The sequence below is a fragment of the Papilio machaon genome, chromosome 13 (assembly GCF_912999745.1).
Source record: "Papilio machaon chromosome 13, ilPapMach1.1, whole genome shotgun sequence".
In the NCBI taxonomy this organism is placed as follows: domain Eukaryota; kingdom Metazoa; phylum Arthropoda; class Insecta; order Lepidoptera; family Papilionidae; genus Papilio; species Papilio machaon.
The window spans coordinates 206,722-226,564 of record NC_059998.1 but is presented as its reverse complement, the minus strand read 5'-3'; the positions used below and the strand labels follow the sequence as shown (position 1 = coordinate 226,564).

General features: G+C 36.7%; 2 protein-coding genes across 2 annotated transcripts in view; both read left to right on the top strand.

Annotated features, from left to right (window-relative positions):
• Nucleotides 1–146: 146 nt before the first annotated feature.
• On the top strand, nucleotides 147–1,707 carry LOC106710380 (transmembrane protein 222). Its single transcript, XM_014502399.2, has 4 exons — nucleotides 147–454; nucleotides 708–918; nucleotides 1,100–1,230; nucleotides 1,360–1,707. The coding sequence occupies exons 1-4, from the start codon at nucleotides 321–323 to the stop codon at nucleotides 1,436–1,438; spliced, it is 555 nt and encodes a 184-aa protein (XP_014357885.1). The 5' UTR covers nucleotides 147–320; the 3' UTR covers nucleotides 1,439–1,707.
• Nucleotides 1,708–4,187: 2,480 nt separating this feature from the next.
• Nucleotides 4,188–19,843, top strand: part of LOC106710379 (histone deacetylase 4) — a 45,558-nt gene continuing 29,902 nt past the window's right edge. Inside the window, exons 1-2 of the mRNA XM_045680742.1 lie at nucleotides 4,188–4,448; nucleotides 5,196–5,253. Coding sequence (XP_045536698.1) covers nucleotides 5,217–5,253 — 37 coding nt within the window. The 5' untranslated portion in view covers nucleotides 4,188–4,448; nucleotides 5,196–5,216. The remainder of the gene's footprint in view (nucleotides 4,449–5,195; nucleotides 5,254–19,843) is intronic.

Below are 19,843 nucleotides of genomic sequence, written 5' to 3'. Positions count from 1 at the left end.
ATTAGCGCAAATTTTACAGATATTGTTCATTAAGACGGACGGCATTTTTCCGAAAAACAATTAATAATAAGACGATACTTGCTCTTTGGACTTTGGTGACAGTTTTGACTTAAATTTGACTGACATCTGACAGCGTTAGCATTTTTTAAATACTTCAATATAACAATTATCGATTAGTTTACAGTAGTAATTGAATTACAAAAACTGTCCTGGTATATTATTTTGGTGTTTTAAAAGTTTGAAAACATATCAGTCTTAACTTGGTATTTTCTATTTGAGCTCGCTTTGATATTATGTGATCGTGTAAGTTATTTACAAGCATGAATGGTGATCAGAGTCCCGGAAGTCCTTTAGATCTTAGCGATCGTGAACAAGCTGTATTAATGGATCCTATAGACCATGAAAGATGTAGATATCCTTACTGCATCGTCTGGACCCCTATACCCGTTTTAACGTAAGTATCCATCTTTTCTAATAAGATTGACTTAACAAACTGCGCTATAAATTACATTTCAAGCCCGAAACGTTAACAAAATGAAACGAAATTGTCATTTAGTTTTGCATGTCTTATTTTCGTATATACTGCACACTACTACTATGCCAAAGATAACCACAATAGTAATTTTTAAGTATTTGTTAATCAGTTTTTTTTTTTTATTGTAAGTATATTAATGTCAATAGTAACGAATTCCTGTTGCATGCTATAGATGGATTTTCCCATTCCTTGGCCACATGGGAATTTGCACTTCAAATGGGGTCATTAGGGACTTTGCGGGTCCATATTTTGTATCAGAAGATCTGATGGCTTTTGGCAACCCCACCAAATACTGGCAACTCTCCCCAAAGAAGGCATTAAATGGACAGGCTGGCTGGGACACGGCTGTCGCTGAAGCATCTGAGATATATAAAAAAAGGATGGTTAGTGAATTTTAGCACCATAATACACAGTATTGGTTAATTTATATTGCTTAGAACATTCCTTAATCAATCTATGTGTCTGGTGACAAAATTGTGATTTAATAATAACTAATCTGATATAAAATAGTGTAAATACTAGAACTTCTGTGTGCACAATGATAAACAATAATTTTATTTACAGCATATAATATTTTATGATAACTGCCACTCGCATGTGGCCACTGCTCTGAACATCATGAACTACGGAGGCTGCAAAAACTGGAACATGGTGAAACTGGCATTTTATATGATACCTTATTCAAAATATGTCAGGTAAATATACAATGTAACATTTTAGAAATTTATTATTTCTTATTTTAATATTTTAAGTTTAAAATCAATGTGATTTATAATACTTTATACATTTTCTTATTAGATACTAATATTTTCTTACTTTTTCAGTTTTGGAAGCTTTTTGAAGACCTGGCTGCCTTTCCTTATCATTGCAACTTTCATATGTATCTTAGCAGCAAAAATTTAAGCTTATATTATTAAAAACTCATTGGTCTACTTTTAAATACTTTGTTGTTTTACTTCTGGGTCTGTAAAGCACAAAACAGTACAATCTTCTGTAATCTTCAAATAGAAATTATTACCTATGTGTTAAGACTGTGATGGCTCTGTGCTTACCACCATTTTTAATTAATGATTGTTTAATAAAAGTTTATTTTGGTTTAGGCAAACTAAACCCAGACTTTAAAAGATTTATAGAGAGTTGAAAGTTTGTGAAAATATGTCTTGTATAGTTTACCAATGAATGAATTTTTATGTTTGATGTAAAATATGTTCCAAACACACAATATATTATATTAAGTGTGTAACTGTGACTCACTGTTTTATAATATAATACATATTTCTGTATTCTATATAGAGTCCACACAAAAACAATGGCATATTTTTTAATTATTCATTAGCCTTGGGGCCAATGTCTTAGTTATAATCTACCATTTTAATAATATAATTATATAAATGTACTTCCTAATATTATTAACTCTTATACCTAACCATCTCAAATATTTGAACCTATCTCATATATTTTAGTAATATAAAAATAACTGATAGCACTGGCCCAAGCCAAGTTTCAATATAGGTAATGTGAGGCGCTCTTTTAATTTGTTGGTCCGATTTATTTATTTTAATTTTAGAATGATGGAAAATAATACATAAAGTAAGCCTTGGGGCAGCTGATCTCTTTTCTTACATTCTTCTCAAGTGTGATATCCTTTGACATTGGTTCATAGAGACAGCTCTTAGGGCTGCAGTTGTTTTATTGTTAGATATTTACTTTTAATTTATAAGTAGTAAGTATAACTACTTAATCTTACTTTGAAAGATTAATGTGTTTATACATTATGGTGCTTGTGAAATTAACTGGTTCCAAATGAATGTTTAACAGATGTATGTTTCTACTTCCAAGATGTTCACATTGCCAAATTCATCTATGGGTACTTTGTATTATATCTATCCAGTCACCTTTTTTAATCTAGCACTATATAGGAGTGGTGGAGATGAAGTGATCTCAAGTCAACAATGAGACTCAATATATTTTATAAAATAAGTAATCTATTTCATACTACATATTAGATGTTTGTACGATTGTATGACACATGACAACTTAAACATTCATTTATTAAGATTAAATTTATAATGAATAAATTCAGTGCCACTAATTCAACTAGTAAGGAAAGTTCAGTTGAATGTGACTTATGAGAGGATTTCATAAAATCACAGTGGCGTAAAATGTGTTAATGTTATAAATTATATAAGTTTAATCTTTTCAGGTAATTTGTAACTTTTTGGATCTTAACCTTTGTGTACTTTGTGTTTGATAGTGTTATTAATGTTAAACGGGTTTGAAATAAATAAAAAAATCTTTTTACCTTTTATTTTACCTTTATACAATTAATATAGTACATTCTTAATTATTTATTTACACATCACAAATACATAAAAATTTATGTTTACATAGCAAAATATTTTAGTGCTTAATTTTGACATCTTTCTACTACAACTAGGTGAAGGGTGGCAGACCTTTACCACCCCATGTAAGTTCGCCACCGCTGAACTAGATTGATTTAAACAAAAAAGGGTTATTTTAATTTCCAAAAAGATTTATACTCAGAAGGGTGATAATTATTTATTGTATTATTCTTTATAACTTAGCGAAGTTATTAAAAATCTTACTGTTTTAGCTGCTATTTACATTTTGAGACAAAATACGAGTAATTTGCTCTACAAACTAATAACACGTAAAAATATTGTGAGCATATATGGCACATTTAACACTCTTTTAAAACACTTTTTTCGACTGAGAAATCATATTCGTAACTGCTCATATTAATTTTGCTGGTTAAAAAAGCAAGCAGATCCCCGATTTCTGTAGCAAAGGCATCTTTATTTTTGGACATTTGTAATTCTCGTGACAACATAAAAGGCACTCCTTGAAGGTAATGGAAGGTTTGGTCATTTGCTTTGGGCACAGGCGCTGGAGGGGCTGGCCTTTTTATTTGTCGAACGTCACTTATATTGGGATAAACACTGTTTCTCGGAGATGATGGATCAACAATCACAAATCCATCATCAGATCTGGGCCCTGGTATAGGGGGTGTTTCATCTTTCACGGGGGAAGATCTCCTCTTGCCAAACAATGAAGAAAACATTTTTACTTCTTAAATATTACTTTATCAAGACTAAAATCCAAAGAACAACCACAACCGTGAATCACTCATCAAATTTGACGTTTTAAATTTAAAAACAAAGGCAACAAAGAGCAAGTTAAACAGAGTAAATAAATTGTTGACAAATAACAACATTGATGAATTTCTTTCAGTTGGAATGGAATTTGATATTTACTATATCAATCTGAATCAATTTGTTGAAAAACGCTTGAAAATTTGCTCTATTTACGAGTTCTTCTACATAATGTGTTTGTTTCAATCAATTTTTATTTTATGTCAGGAATGAAAGGTTGTCGAAGTTCAACCCTATAAAGGCTAATTAATTATAAATACAATTTTATTAAAAATTAAATTTAAGATTTTCATTACAAATTAATTTAAAGTAGTAGTCTAATGTTCTGAAAATTGATCTTTTAATAGTTTTTACAAAATAAAACAAACCCATAAAAATTTGATTGGTTTGCGCTTTTGACAGTTCTTTCTTATAAGTTTCTTATTAGCGAATAAGCAAATAAGAAGAGCGAGAAATGGGTCAATTGCTAAGTATGACAAGTGCAATGCGTTCAATTATTTCAATGTAAGTGAACTAACTCAACTTCAGACGTCAAAATCTGGCAAAAACATACATTTGAACGTGTTTTGAAGAAATTATCCATGGAAAATTTAGGTGTAAAATATTAATTTAACAATAATTGTGTTGTTATAAAGTGGATATGGAAAGTGCTATAGTGTTAATGTAAAACAATTAATTAAAAGTGTCTGTGAGCAATTTGTTATTTGCTGTTAAACCAGCTGGCTGCTGGCGCCTATCGGGTTATTATTTTTCTTTATGATTAGTTAAACATTTCTGGGCTGTTTGTTGTACAAAAAGTTGTTGGAGTTTGACAATTCCCTTCAATTAAACAATTTACTATTATTATCAGGATTATATTCATTACTCATTAACTTCATATGATCTTTATCACATTTCATAACAACTTGTTTAACAAAAACAGTGATTATTTTAAAACTCTTCATATGTAAAATTTTACAGTTCATTTGGAAATTGTATCCAAAATCGTTGTTATGTTTCGTAATGTGATATTGATAAGAATACAATATCTCTATGACATGATTTGATTCACAAACATTTTCAAGGTTAAAAAAGTTACAAGAATGTAAATATATTTATAAAAGATTATAATTGAGTCAAGCCTACATAATAATCACACCCTTGACCACCCTTAATGGGTGTAGGTAGAGACTTCTGTTCTCTCACACCTCTTTTAATTTTCTACATTATATGCATCAAGCTCATAATTCATCTGAGTAAACTTCTTACATTTCCCTCCCAAAGTCGTGAATCCAATTGTTTTAACACTTCCAACATATAGTTGTTTGTTCTTTCTATTCCACTGCAACTACATACATTCTGTATATGAACATATTATTTTTATTATAATTCAGGATTTTTATGGCATAGGTTTCAAATTTCTAGGTACTTTGGTTAGAGTATTGAGGATTTAAATTAAGACCAATTTTTTATTGTAAGATTTATTAATTCTTTTATTATTGTTATAGAAAACTGGCTGTTACTTAAAAATGGCCGATGACTCCGGCCATTCATCCTCACACTTAGGTAAGTCAACTACAATCTAATGATATATTATCATAATTATAAGAAACATTGCTTTAATTGATTCTTAAATGTGTGGCTAGTTAAAAAAAAAGCACCAAAAAATGGTATAAGGTAATGGTAAAAGCACCAAAGATTGGTAATGCTCCAATATCAAATTGTAAGAGTGATGATTCCCTTAGATCAAGACATGAGAATGTAGTGGTAAGTCATTTTAAAAGGGGGTGCTTTTTTGTTCATTACATGATCAGTGTCAATATATGACAGAGTGCTGAGAAAATTTGTCACTTTTTCACAATGGGATGACAAAAATGTTTAGACAAGTGACATGTCATTTGACATCGTTTTTTGTCGTCCATCAAGTACAAATGCTATTTTTTTTAATCGAAAAAGATGTAAGTATTCAAATTGAATCAATAAAATGTATGTCAGATTAATTCCACATAAAAATAAAGTCCGGGCTGATTTTTTTTTCCAATTTAGTGTTAGTTATGCACCCCAAGCTTTTATGACGATCAAGATGGATACTTCTTTCCTTATATAATCATGCTTTATCATGACGGACGGACATGACAAAAGCACTTTCGTTGTCTTTTGTTATTATAATTTATAACATTAACAAATTATTGGTAAAATAAATCACGGTAGCGTTGAGTGGTGTCGACAGATATCTGTCCCCTGAGGTAGTGATTTGGGGGTCGGCATGTAGCGATGTTTTCGCGGGCGAGGGTACGCCGGAGGCTCGGCCCAACGCTGCGATCGATGCTCACAAGGCCACGGCCGGGCCGCTATCGATTTACGTATAAATAGCGGCAGGCCCGGGCTCGTCCCCCGCTCCGCGCCCTCTGCTATCCGCCCTGCGCCCAAGTCGACGTCCGGTCGACCTTGGAGCCTTGCCTGCACGTGCGACTCCATACTTCCTTAAACATGCAACCAGTCGTTATCAAGCACTTTGGATGCTTTTGTTAAATTACGTAATTGAAATGTACCTGTATTGTTCCATACATTAATTTCTGATGACAATTTGTTGAGTTTAACGCAACTAAAGTGGTAAAAGTTAAGTTATTTGGCATCATCATTACATAACGTCTGTTAATATATTATGCCAACACACAAAGTGAAAAATCTAAATTTGTTTGTTAAGAATATTAACGTTTTACCTTGAATTGAAATATGCTAAGGGCAATTCTCTGCGTATAAGTTGTTTTCTGGTTATTACGTATAGTTATAATAATTACTCATTGTAACAATTTAATTACGATAAGTTATCTTTTGCTAGTTAAAAGATTAACGTTCACAGAGTAATATAAAACTAGCGGCGGCGCTGTATTCCGGCCGAGATGTACGTCGTATGCCGGCTTTATGCACAGATCGTTTCCGTAGTCCACCTAAAATCATTGATCGCCTTCTACTACTTAATTCTTGTTAAGTCGTGTAATCTTACTAATAGAGAATGTAGCGTGTAGGTAACACCATCATACACTTAAGACTTACAACTTGATTAATTATAATTAATTAACAGATGTTATAACACAACATACAAGTATACAAGTAATATCACAGTGTTGTTATCAATCGTATCTTCAGATGTTACCTTTTTATATCAGCTGAGTATTTCTGTAGAAATATACATGAGATTAAGATCAGTTCTTTGAAAAGGTAGATCTATTTATTTTTATTAAAAAAAATAAAAGTTTGAGTAAAATAAATTGTGTGTTTAAGTACCGATATAACTGTTTTGTAATATTTGCTATGGTTTATTATTTACTGCTGACGCATTTAAGTAGCGGTTAAGTATTTAGTTTTCCTTATTTACTTATTCTTAATGATTTCTCGGAGTTGTAGAATGAGGAAAGATGTAAGAAAAATTACGTTATGAAAGTAAATTACCTATCGGAAAACATTGGATATTGGATACTACCTAACAGGTACCCAATTAAGATTATTACAAAGACGTTTCTAATTCCAATTTTCTATTCTTCTGTAATGGTACTCTGCCCTGGTATTATTCAATTTGCAACAAATTAACTCGTAAGTATTTATAACAAAAAGAAAAAGTTCTATATTTCGAGAAATAAAAAATTGGCATAGTAAACGGTTATGTTTGTGACATTTTGATTTTGTTGTTGAAGTAAAGTTTTTTATGTCGTTATATGACGACCAGCACAGCCCCGAAATTTCAACAGACAATACAAACAAATCAGTTAAACGTCTCCCGCTTGTTGTGACTGCGGTCGTTTGGATACGGGAAGGTCAAGGGCGCTTTTAGGAAGTATGGGATGGGGATAGGGAGGCGGGTGCCGGGAGGTGGGCTCCCATGGGCGGGGCTCGCAGCCGAGCGCCAGAAATAGACTGAGCAACACCGTTTGTCAACATACGCCCACGCAGCGACGCCCCGGTCGACCCTGGCCGCCCCCCGGGCCCGGGTGGCGCCGCCGCGGGGGCAGGGGTAGGACTGGCTCGCGCCCTGGATCTTCTGGGAAATCAAAAGGCGTAGGTACTAAAACGTTCTCTAACGTCCCCTGGCCGAAGCATTCAATACTATAACTCTTAGTATTGGAATAAAGGAAATGTTTGGGCGTCAATTTTATTAATAAGAAAGTTACACAAGTTGCGAAAACAATGTAGTTATCTAATAAGAAATTTTCCGTTACAAGACCTTTTAAATCTATCAGTAAATTATAATAATTTTATTTCAATAATGTAAACAATTCCGTAGGTAGGAATATAGTTGTCGATGACCGAATATCTGTACCAAATGTTTACGTTTAAGTTAACCTTAAAAAATCAGCAAACTCCACTATTACAATTAGTGTTAAATGTGAACATTTTATTTTAATTTTTGTTAGTGAGGCCTGAGATAGAAGTTAGCTAAGTTAATTTGTAAGTTAATTAATGATTCTAATTACAACAAAGTAGCCGCGTGCCCTTTTTACGTGTGCGTCTATTTCCGTACCTCCCTTGACCTTCAAGTTCGTGCTTCAAGGTGTTACGGCAAGCGCTTTATAAAAATTGTTTCCGTAATAAAAAACTCTATGTTTGATTGTTTGTTTGTTAGAGGTTTTTTATAATCATAACAAAACAGTTTCAGTTGGTAAAGTCAAAACCCGAAAGCCGAAAACTTTGGTAAAGGTTTTGATATGTTTCATTTCTTTCCTCAGTAAACTTGTCATGAACCATACGATATTGTGTGAATCGTTTTAGTTTCATGGTATTTGAATGATCAGTTGCTTCATTACTCATATACACATCATATTATAATGTTTGCCATCTGCAGTTTATAAAGGGTTGGGCAGGGGGTGGTGTGGTGAGGGCGGCTTGCATTGCCCCCCCGTATCCCCCAGCTGCTCGCAGTGCGCTCTGTAATCACTAAACCGGCTAACCTACATAAACTTTCAAACTTCCAACTAATCCTTCTTGTTGATCCAAGAATTAAAGTTGTTTTGTTGTATTATGAAATTCCGGAATTTATGTGTAAGATTAACTAATAGACGCTAGATATTCTAGTGCTTTCCGAGTACGCTCAACCGTGTCTATTGATTTATTATTAAATCACAGTTAATGTAAAAATGAGACGCTTACTACTATTTCACCCCTTTTCAAATACAAGATCACGCAGGAACTGTGACGAATGAAATTTGTTGGTGTACTGAACTGTGCTTTTTGACTTATTACCAAAGTAAAAGTACAAAAATACTTCACATACAGAAAACACGCTGGTTGGTGCTTTTGGGTCGGGTAGCGCACAGCCAAGGACCACAGTGTAGCACCGTACCTGTACGTTCACGACCGGTCTGCTTCAGGTTCCTTAATTCTAAAAATATCAGCATCCCTCATACTTACATAATTATTATTGCTCGGAGGCTGTGTTTCCTTCCCCCGCCGGGAGAGCGCACCGCCCGCCCCGCGACCATGACACACCCTCAGCCCTCAGTTGGAGACCGACCGTCGCGGAGGTTGAACGTATCCCTGACTGCACCCTAGCATCACTTCGTCGGTATGCACATCGTACACTCCGGACTACGATTGTAAATAAACTGAAAATTATTATATGATACGTAAAACGGAAATGACCGTTTTCAATAATCATAGATCTTAATTTATTCCATGTTTATCTCGTTTTTTTTTTTAAATTTGGTGCAAGTGGATCATAATTTCCAAGAGATTTAAGAAAAACAGTATGTCTGCCGACCCGGCGCCTGTCTCTGCTAAAGGTAAAAACTGAATTGAAATTCTACAGAATATGCTTATTACTTTGTTTTGTTATTTGTCTCTCTTGTCTCATTTTGCTTCATAAATATATAATATATTAGTTCTATGCGGAGGGACAAATCTTATCACTTAGATACCATCACAATCCTTCAATGCGACGTAATTTGAAATACACATGGTTGCTGTTGTGAAACTAATCCTAAAACACCGTCGTGAACATATCAATTGTATAAATTCGTTATTGATTTCAAATACAAGCGGAGCTAATCTAGAGTTTCTGATGTTTCTGGGTCATGTGTTAACTATTTCAAACATTTAGAGCATCGTGCTACCTTCATCCCAGAAAATATACAACGATAAAGTTTTTCAGTATTTTTACTAATACTGGCTATTAAAAAAAGGAATTCTACTACAGATGATATTGTTGTCGTCGTCAGCTGTGTACCACAAATTCCTTGGTCGAAATTATGACGATTTAACTCAAACTTACCTGTATCCAAAGTGCGTAGTTCAGGCGATAGAGACCTTTCAAGTTTCTAAATAATTTTATATTTATGACCAAGCAATCCGTGGTACTCCGTTGTACATGTTTTTCCCTGTATCCCCACTCCACTAGGTGACTCGAGCTTATACTTAATACTAAGTAAGTAGTGACTAGAGCTTCAACCCCCTAACAGGTATAATTTTTTTAACTCTGTTAATATTCCCAGGTGATGTTACTAATTAATTTATGTTTTTAAAAGTGTCAGGTGGCAAACGAGTAACTTCAGTTGACACTTTCTACGACAAAAATTAATGAAGTTAAGCGTTATCATTTAGACTTAAAATATGATGAAGGGTTTACGAATGCCTAGACTTTTAAGCATTTTGTACTTAAATTATAAGTAAAGTAATATTTCTTTTGTAAAGTTGAAAAGCGAACAATCTCACTCCAAACAAATATCGAGGAACATTTGATGTGGCTGTGTGAGGTCAGTGTCCATGACGTCACGCTGCGTCAGTGACGTGTCCCGGGTTCGAGTCACGACCGTGGCAGATCGCGTGGCGGCGCGGTCGCGTGCAGTCGCACGTTGCCCTCTGTCATTACAGCTGCTGATTACAGGGAGCCCTGTTGTTTACTGTGCAACTTTTCTACGAAACTTTGCACTGGTATTAAAAACAATTTCATTTAGTCTAATGCATTTCTACGTATTTCTTTTCATAAATATTGCTATCAGTGCCAGTAGAATAGCGGCCTGGATGAAACATGCGCGAAAGTTAGAAGAAAACCGCTTCCTCGTTCGGTATCGCAAAAGTTTTATTTCATTATTATTATAAGTTGTTAACACACTGCCAGCTAATAAGCTGATGCGTGTTTTTTTTTATAAGAGAAGGGGGCAAACGAGCGACGCGAACACCGAAGTGATCATCGACGCCCATGGACATCCGCAACACCACGAGAATTGCAGAATATGTGTGTCAAATAACCTGCATATATGTTGTTAAGATAGTCTATTTTTAATAGAATTCCTTAATGGAGCCATCACTACATTTTCTGGGAGTTTGTTCCACGCTGTGACTATTTATTGGTGGCTTAATACCAGAGTTTAAGATCTGAATGTAGGAAAATGATTTCTATAAAGAGTTTACAAGCATGTGATCATCATCGTAAATGAAAGTCTTGTGAACTATCCTATCGATTTGGTTTCGGCTTTATTATCATAATAATAATTGAAGTGCGAGCTTTGCCGACAGAGAATCTTAACACTAGTTGTTACTTATGACTAACCTTTATTTTTCTATTCTAAACTACATTCGTATAAATTGGCACAGCTAGTGATGATTTTTGGCGTTTGAGTCATCATCATATTAAGTGGGGTAACTGCGCAGTATGGCACATCAGTGACAGGCTGGGCCCTAGTTGCGGCTCAGTTCTGGGTGTATTTGTGCCGTCTCTGACGCACGCTCACTGCTGAACGTACCAATGGGATTTCCCGAGCTGAATCATTGTGTTTAACACTTAATATCACTAAAGCTAAAATCAGATACTATTACTTTGTTGTAAATAAAACACTGATTCCTAAAGATTTAAAAATCTAACTAGTGTTGTCTTCAAGATTCAGTTTCACTTGTATTTGAAACTTTAATAACTTCTAAATGTCATTTAAATAACAATGCGTCGAACCTGCTTTGAGCAAATCAAAGTTGGAAGCATTTGGAAAAATTGTTTTAATCTCAAATTTAATTTTAAGACGAGTTACTTTGATAATTTCAACACCGAAGTTTAATTACATATTTGCCATAATAATACGTTGCACAGTAAATTTTAAAGTACAGTCAAAACCGTTTATAGCGACATCGTTTAGAACAACATACCGGTTAAATTGACCAAAATCAAAGGTCCTGGCTGAATGTTATTACATATCTTTCCTATTAATACCTGTCACCGGTTGTTACAACTATCGGTTTTTACGACTCAATATGAGTAGTCCCTTCGATGTCGTTATAACAGATTTTGACTGTACACACATTTACTGTGGACTAAAATAATTGTGTTAAGAAGTGAAGTAAATATTAGTGCCAACAAAAAGACTGTGGCGCCGTTCGGTGCCGATCATTGGTCATCGTGCAAACGTGGCGACGACGGCAGCCGACGCCGGCGGGCGCCACTTACTCACCTCCCCGGCCTAGAGCCCGGGAGCTCAGGATTGATGCGCGCTACCGATGTGAAGTAATTAATTAGTCGACAAAACAGTGATATCATAACTTATTATTCTGCCATACTGTCTGTCTTCAGCTGTAATGTTCACACAAGCTTTTATGTGTTTATTACATTTTGTTTACGTTGTGTTGTATTGTGAGATTGTTTTTGCGTTTAGTAATAATAATAATAATATTGGATTTGGAGTAAAAGATTATGGACATACTTTTGGATAGAAGAACTGTTTCAGCGAACAGTCATTTAAGTTGTTTTATTTACTGGCCGAGTATTTATTCTAGCAGTTTGTACGTTAAAGCTTCTGTAGGACTTTTTTCTCACATTACAGATATTCTTTAGTATTTCTATAAACCAAGGTCGTAAAATATTAATGTTACTTCGCTCCATCATTAGAGATTTAGTTATCTTATGTCACGGTCTGCTGCATGCCCGAGGAAAGTAGTGGCTCCAATCGTACGGCGTGTTATGTTCGTCGTCGGTCTTGGGTTGGTTGTCTTTTTGGAAGTCTATAAACACAGACGTGTGGCGCCCAAAGTTCGCACACAAATAGAGCCAGCTGCCCGCTCGTGCGGCGCCGGCACGATTGACTCACACACTACGCAGGGTTGAACTTGAAGGTGCCCACTTATTATAATACCGTTTATAGTATTACCAGTATAAAATATTTGTTGGGAATTGATGAAGAGCAATGCGTTTACAAGATCATTAATTGTTATTAAAAAATTTAAGCCAGGCAACAATATCGTTAGTGTTAAAGTTGTCAATTTAAATGAAGCCTATTTTATTCGAATAATAATATTGTAATGTTTGTGTTTGAAGTGTGAAGGTGTAACCGATAACGTAAAGGTCGAAATTAGTGAAGGAACGGCTGCATGTTAATCCGGTTGCGCCCGTACCGGCTCGTGCAACCGGATTGTGCATTATCGCTTTATATGGCCGGCGATATTACGAATTTGGGCAAAATTTCAAGTAGGTATTTTTTTAATTTCGATGCATTATTGGCTGACTTTTTCGATAATATGATAGCATATAAGCAAATTGGGACTACTGTAGTAGTTTGTTTTTAATACAAGGAACTTAATGTATTTATGGTTGCGTTTTATGTTTTTTACCTAAACCAATATTAAAAAGATAATTTTGGTTCTTTGTTTGGACAGGATTTATTTAAGATTGTTAAAAATCTATCGCCGGAGTACGGTAACATGGTTTGATCATGAACAGGCGAAAGTGACATTCGACCATTTACTTGTCCATCCTGTTTGTATGACATGTTCATTCTTTCTTGATGTGCTGACCTCATATTCAAAAATGAAACAAACAACACTTATTTCGATTTGTCCTTTCTATACAGTTTTCACATAATTTATAAGAAAAATGAAATGCGACATAATTTGCGTTAATCGTAGTATTACACACAGTTACGGCGGCTCGTATAAATAAGCGATTAGATCAGCGCGTCTGGGCGGGCGGCGTCGGGCGGCCGGCGCCATGTAACTTGGCCTCGGCCGGAGCACGCCACGATGCTGCTTCCGCGTACCCTGGCTCCTCGCGACACCTCATCCCTGCCCACCACTCGACGTGACACTTTATGATGAATCCTCTCAGAACTCATAGAGCTGGCTTGTAATACTTTTGGTCTATTAAATCACCGAGATTTGTCAATAACTTATTATTCCTTATATTCTTTGGGTGTAAGTTTGTGTCAAGTAGCATAACTATTTGTGCATATATAATTATGGACACAAAAATAAATCCGATGTATTTTATGACTAGTTCTTGGAACCTGATTTCGAGGTGGCAACGAAATTGACCGTTGCGTCTGCGCAGTTCGTAATATTTGATATCTATTAAACAATTAAAGGAAGAATAGATCAATTTAAAAGAATGAAAGCTGGAGTAGCTTCTGTCGGCCACAAAGCGAATCATATAACTTTTTTATAGATGGCCATTTGTCGGTAACCGGTCTTTTGCAGGTTTGCCTTGAATTAATTTGTGTTTAACAGGCAAGGTCACATTCTAAATATAACATCGCGGTGACGTTTATTACAAATGTAAATAATAAGTTATCTGTGTGGTCGGTTACCTATTATGTTAATGTAAATGTACATGTACATAGTCCTGCCACTGTTCTTTCCTCTGGTCACTGCCGTTGCAGTTTTCTTAGACTCGTCGTTGTTATCATGTACCCCATCTTCATGTCCCTAGCTTTATTCCACTCACGTAGGGTCGGCGTACAAGGTTTTATAAGTCTTAAAGTTTTGGCTTAATTTTTACGGCCGGCCGCCTGTCTGTCAACAACTCTACTTGGGAGGAATATTGTTATCATGTAGGTACCTACATAAATATAACTATATAGTATATACCCTGTTCTCTACTACATTTATATAAGTTACCTATTTTCCTAGTGAAGAATATCTTTATGCTGAATGTATCTGTCCTATAAAAAATTTATACATACTCCAAATCACTACCAATTTCTATATCTACATTCGGATTCAGCGATAACTAACAAAATATGCTTCGCCGTATAAATGTTTAATGTTAAACAGCAAGGAGAATGGGCTTTGTGCACAGCTCTCACTCTTATCTAATCTACTTAATTTTAGTGACTTGCTAGTTTTTTAACAAGTCCCCAGAAATCAGGTATAGAAAAAAATAATTCATACACTTTGGCCCTACGAAATTCTTAGTAATTTCATAGACTTTTCTTTGAAAGAGAGGTTATTTTTATTTTCCACGTCCAGCAGTGGCTTTGATTGATTTGTCAAAAGTGTGTCACATTCATGATTGCCTAGATTTCAAATGTTACGTTTAAAGCGAAAGCAGAGACGATACAACCGTCAAACTAAGTGAATGAGTTGACTTGCCCATAATATACCACTTTGAGTGAATTTCATTTCGCTTCAGCCCAAGGCGACGGTATTCTGCTTTGACCCCTCATGTTATAAAAAGTGATAGTGGAGCAAAATTAGCTTTGCTTAGACTTGAAACTTTAGTTAAATAATTATATCCAATCTCCTATACGTTAAAATTATTCTTCACATCCACTTTAAATAAGATGGTCTTAAAGGTACAGAATATGTCGCATGTTTCATTTGGCGCAAGCACATTCGGCCGCGGTCTGCGTCATCCATTGCTGTTTTCCTGTCGGAGGCTTTTGTCTTCGCCCGGTATTTTTACAATGCCTTCGATAATCGTGATCGTCGTCACGTAAGCAATTGTTAGCTTTTATTATTTATGATTGATTTTAAGTAATCTTTATATCAAAAATAGTGCGACGGTAAATTGAAAAAGTTTTGTAGAACATCGGTGGCGCAGTTGATAAGTGCTTGACCGGACTGGACCGAAATCTATACGTCCAGGTTCGATCCCAACCATGTACCAATGTGTTTTTCGATTTTCGAATTTCATATACTTATACATTTATACGACGTTGTTACAATGAAGGAAAACTTCGGGCAACCTGCACATATTGGCAAAGAAGTTCAAATATATGTATGAAGACAAGCAACCCGTACTGGGATTGCGTGTTTGATTTTGAAAGCTCTTTTGTTCTTAACCTGCAAAATTAATGACGTGAGACCGTGAACTACCATTGACCTTCGCGGCTGTTTCATTACTAAGACCGCCGATATGCGTCTCATCGAGCTTTCTTTCGGAACGCTTCCTGGAAAATTGTGCAAACTTGCCAAGAGAATTTAGTGTAATGTTAGCCGTTTGTCGCGTACAGCGGCTCGAAGACGCTTGCAGCGCTCGAGGATCAGTTGTGAATGGATCGGTGGCGCTGGCGGCGCTCGCGGCGCGCGCGCAACAGTCTGTGCCCAGCTGCGAGCCGAGGTGAACGTGCCAAGCTCGAAAGTGTGTTGTCCCGCCGCACGTCGGCAGTGCCAGTGCCCACATAAGATGTTTGCGTGCAGCGCAGTGCTTTTCTTTCGTGATTAAGTTCAGCACAGTGTTTAAGGTGGATTCCGGACTATACCGGGCCGTGGAGCACGCGCAGCGGCTCGAACGGTCCCAGGCTATGTACGTCATGAATTTAGGTGAGTCCGCTATCCTTCCACGCTCTTTATTTTTTACGACTATTATTGGAACTAGACGGAACCGGTACCCGATGGCGCGATCTCGTCGAGCACGGATGTCGAAAATGTTATCGCTTCGTGCAGACCTAGTTTTTTTTAATGTGATATACCGACATGTAGACATGAAGCCTTTCTCTTTCGAGTTTTCGATGTATCCCGCTCCGTCCACGGAGTCGGCCCGGCCCGATTGCTCGTCGTATAAACAACTTTGTGCGGCGTACGATTCCATTTCAATTTGTATCTTATTCATAGCGCAATGTTTATGCATGTGTATGTTTTTATTACAGTTCACGTACAGCGTGTGGTCGTGTGTTGGTGTGTTTGCGCTATCATGTTGCTATTTTCGTCGCGCGTCTGTGTGCATCCCTCGTACGAACACGTTTCGCTCGTATGCGTGTCGTATCCGCGTTCACCGTCTTATCATTTTCTTCACTCGATGCTACTGCGAAATACCTTCAATTCTTCGATTCCTTACAACCATCGCCGGTCCGATAGTAATGTTTTTGGAATAATAATTTGTTGCTGCGGTATCAACTAAAACTGTCCACTATTTCACTTTAAATCAACTATGTACGCGCACTAACCTAACCCATCCGATATAATGCAGCATGACTAAAGCACGCAACCTGGTGGTTGAGGCATGCTAGACGAAGTGCGAAGACCGGCGATGGTCGCGAGTCTCGATGTCGCCTGAAGCCAGGAGGAGCCGTTGCTTCCCGGCAGCAGACGAGCCGTGTGTGTGTATCTTATGAATGGACTGTCGGTTCGCGATTGAAGAATTTACACCGCATTAGCAGTAAAAGCTCAAGGCTGGTCGAATGTCGCACACCAAACGCATTAATTAATGTTTTGCGTCACCGGCCACCGAACGCTCTGCTCGCTGTGGTCCGGTCTATACGCAGAAATTTTACTTACGGTATGTTCCTTCACATCGGTTCTCGAAAACGATTGAATTCGAGCATGAGTTAAAACGAGTTCTTATAGTAAAGCTTGTTTTAAAAGGAAAATATTTAAACTTTTAACGACATTCCATGCGAAAAAGTATGTTTACATTTAGTTGTAGCTTGTATCGAACAGATTTATTAAGTAAATGTACCTGCAAATGTTCATATATTAATTAAATCTCAAACATATATTCATCCATATCTGTAAACATTTTAGGTTAGCAAGTGAGTTGCATCGTTGTGTCACATATTATTAGTATTGTGCGAGCCATTTGCATTGGCCGATGGCTGCCTTATCAGCCACGGCACCTCCCTAGGTCGCAGATGTCACTCGATCGTCGCTCGCCGCGCAACGCTCCGTTTGTTGATTTATATTCATAGGAGTAACGTATTCGTATCATATTTAGTTTATTCCATCACCGGCGATATATCGTTGTTATCGTAATCTAGCTGCGCTCAGTGCGATATTAAATGTCTTATCAATTGAGAAGAAAAGAGCCAACGACTCGATAACAAATCTGATGATTATTAATGTATAACCTGTACATGTTATCAAAGTTTTGTATGATAAATTGTTAGGTTTTCCTCTAATAAACGTGTGGATTTTGTTATTTATCTACGATTAATATATATTATTATTTTTGTATGTTTATCAGGTTACGTGTACTGCGGCTATATGTCTATGTTAGTTTGTTTGTACATATATCAATTCCATTATGACCTCCTGTTTACAAAGCATTTGAACCGATATTAGAGAGTAAGATGTCATTGGAGACGTACAATTTTCGAGGCATGTTAGACATTTGGCCCCCACGAGCCTGTTCACCGATGTCCTTCCTCATTGTAGCATCGTTTCTTGCCACAGCAGTTCTAATCAGATCTAAATTACTGTTGAGTTCTTAATGGACGCAAATCTTTCCTTAGTTTTTGTAGCCGGCTCTAGAGAATATCAAGACCGACGTTTATAATGTGTCACTTGAAGTAAAAACTAAGCTCTAAGTTACATTGAACGTGGCTTAGATGGAAAGTAGTTGTGGTGGTGCTCTGCCCCCCGTGCCGGTGGTGGCCGCTACTGGGAACCAGTCGGCGGGCACGCGGCCTGGAATGCTGACAGGGTCGGCAGACGCGCCGGCGCTCGCCCGCTCGCCCGGTCGCCGACCCTCTGCCGGAACTCCTCACAATGCGGTCGCACACGGTGCAACACTATGCGCACGCGCACGCGCGAATGCCATGACGTATTACTTTTTAAATCACTGCAACTAAAGATGTTATAAGTAGCATTGAAATATGGATGGCCTGGATGAGGTTGAGTATTCCGCCTCGTTTTAAGGTGATGTAAGTACGTTAACAGCGCGCTCGTATATATATATATATGTCGCAATCAGAAGAAGAAATCAACTTTAATAAATCGAAATTAGAACACGAGCTGTGTTCGAAGAGACTTCTTGTACGATGCGCGTCTGACATTAGTCATTCTGGAAATATGGTTCGTAGCTAAAGCATTGTTCGTTGTACATGAGCCTGTGAATCAATTATAACGAGTTGAGAAGTGATAAGCAGTGTATTCCTTGAATCCGATATTACCCATAGCCGCCCACAAGTGATCTCAATCAATAATAATTCTGATAGCGAGCCACCCCGGCCGTTATCAGAAGTGGGATTCATATCGGTTCAAGTCGTAATTGAGAAAATGGAGATTAGCGCAATTTTTTCAGTCGGTATTTGTAAAATTCTCCGTGAAATATGACATTGAGAAAAGAAAAGAAATAACATGACGTTTCCGTCCGTCATTACGGAAAAATTCAAACACACGATTAATTTGGAAGAATGTAAGTAAGAAACGTTAACGTGGAAGATTATGAGAAAATTATTTGATAGTGTACGATCTAAGGATTTCAGCAACTAAATACGCAAACGAAGTATGCGTGAGTCGCTACGCAGCAGTACGAGGTATACGCATACCGATACAAGTGAGCCGCTAACGTAATTTGGGAATCCTATGGTACACAATAATTTGAAGAAAACTATTTCGAAGATAAATTACGAGGAAAGAAAGAAAAATCCAACGCGCATGCGTGGATTCATGACATTATGCTTCGAGAAACCAAATGTCAAAAGAAAATATTGCAGAAAGATTACGGAAAAATGTATAATGTACGGAAAAATCTACATGAATAATAACAAGCCACTTTAGACATTGGTTCAGCATGGGCATTGAATCATTATTTGGAGCAGCGGTGAATACAACCCGATACCCGAAACCAATCCTTGAGTACAAGTCTCAAAATAATTCAATGCGGGTTAATACGGAAGTCCAAAATGATCATCAACAATTAAGAAACGATATTCTAGAACAGAATGAAACGAATTGAAATTGGAGAGAAAGAATGAAGGCTTTGAAAAGAGCAAGATAGACGCAAGGGGTCTAGAGGTCTCCCAAAAGCAGTTGGGTCGTGCAACCTATTGAATGCTTTGAATGCATTCTGCGTGAATGTGTGTTCTTTCATATCAACAGTAGTTGGTTTCAACTTAATCATCCGGTGAGTTCGTTTCTGTACTATTTTATGTGTTTTAGCTGTTATGCTATTGGGCACTAGTCGTGACGTATTCTAGTAAAATTAGATAATTTAAAACTATTGGTTTAATGTGTGGCACCAAAA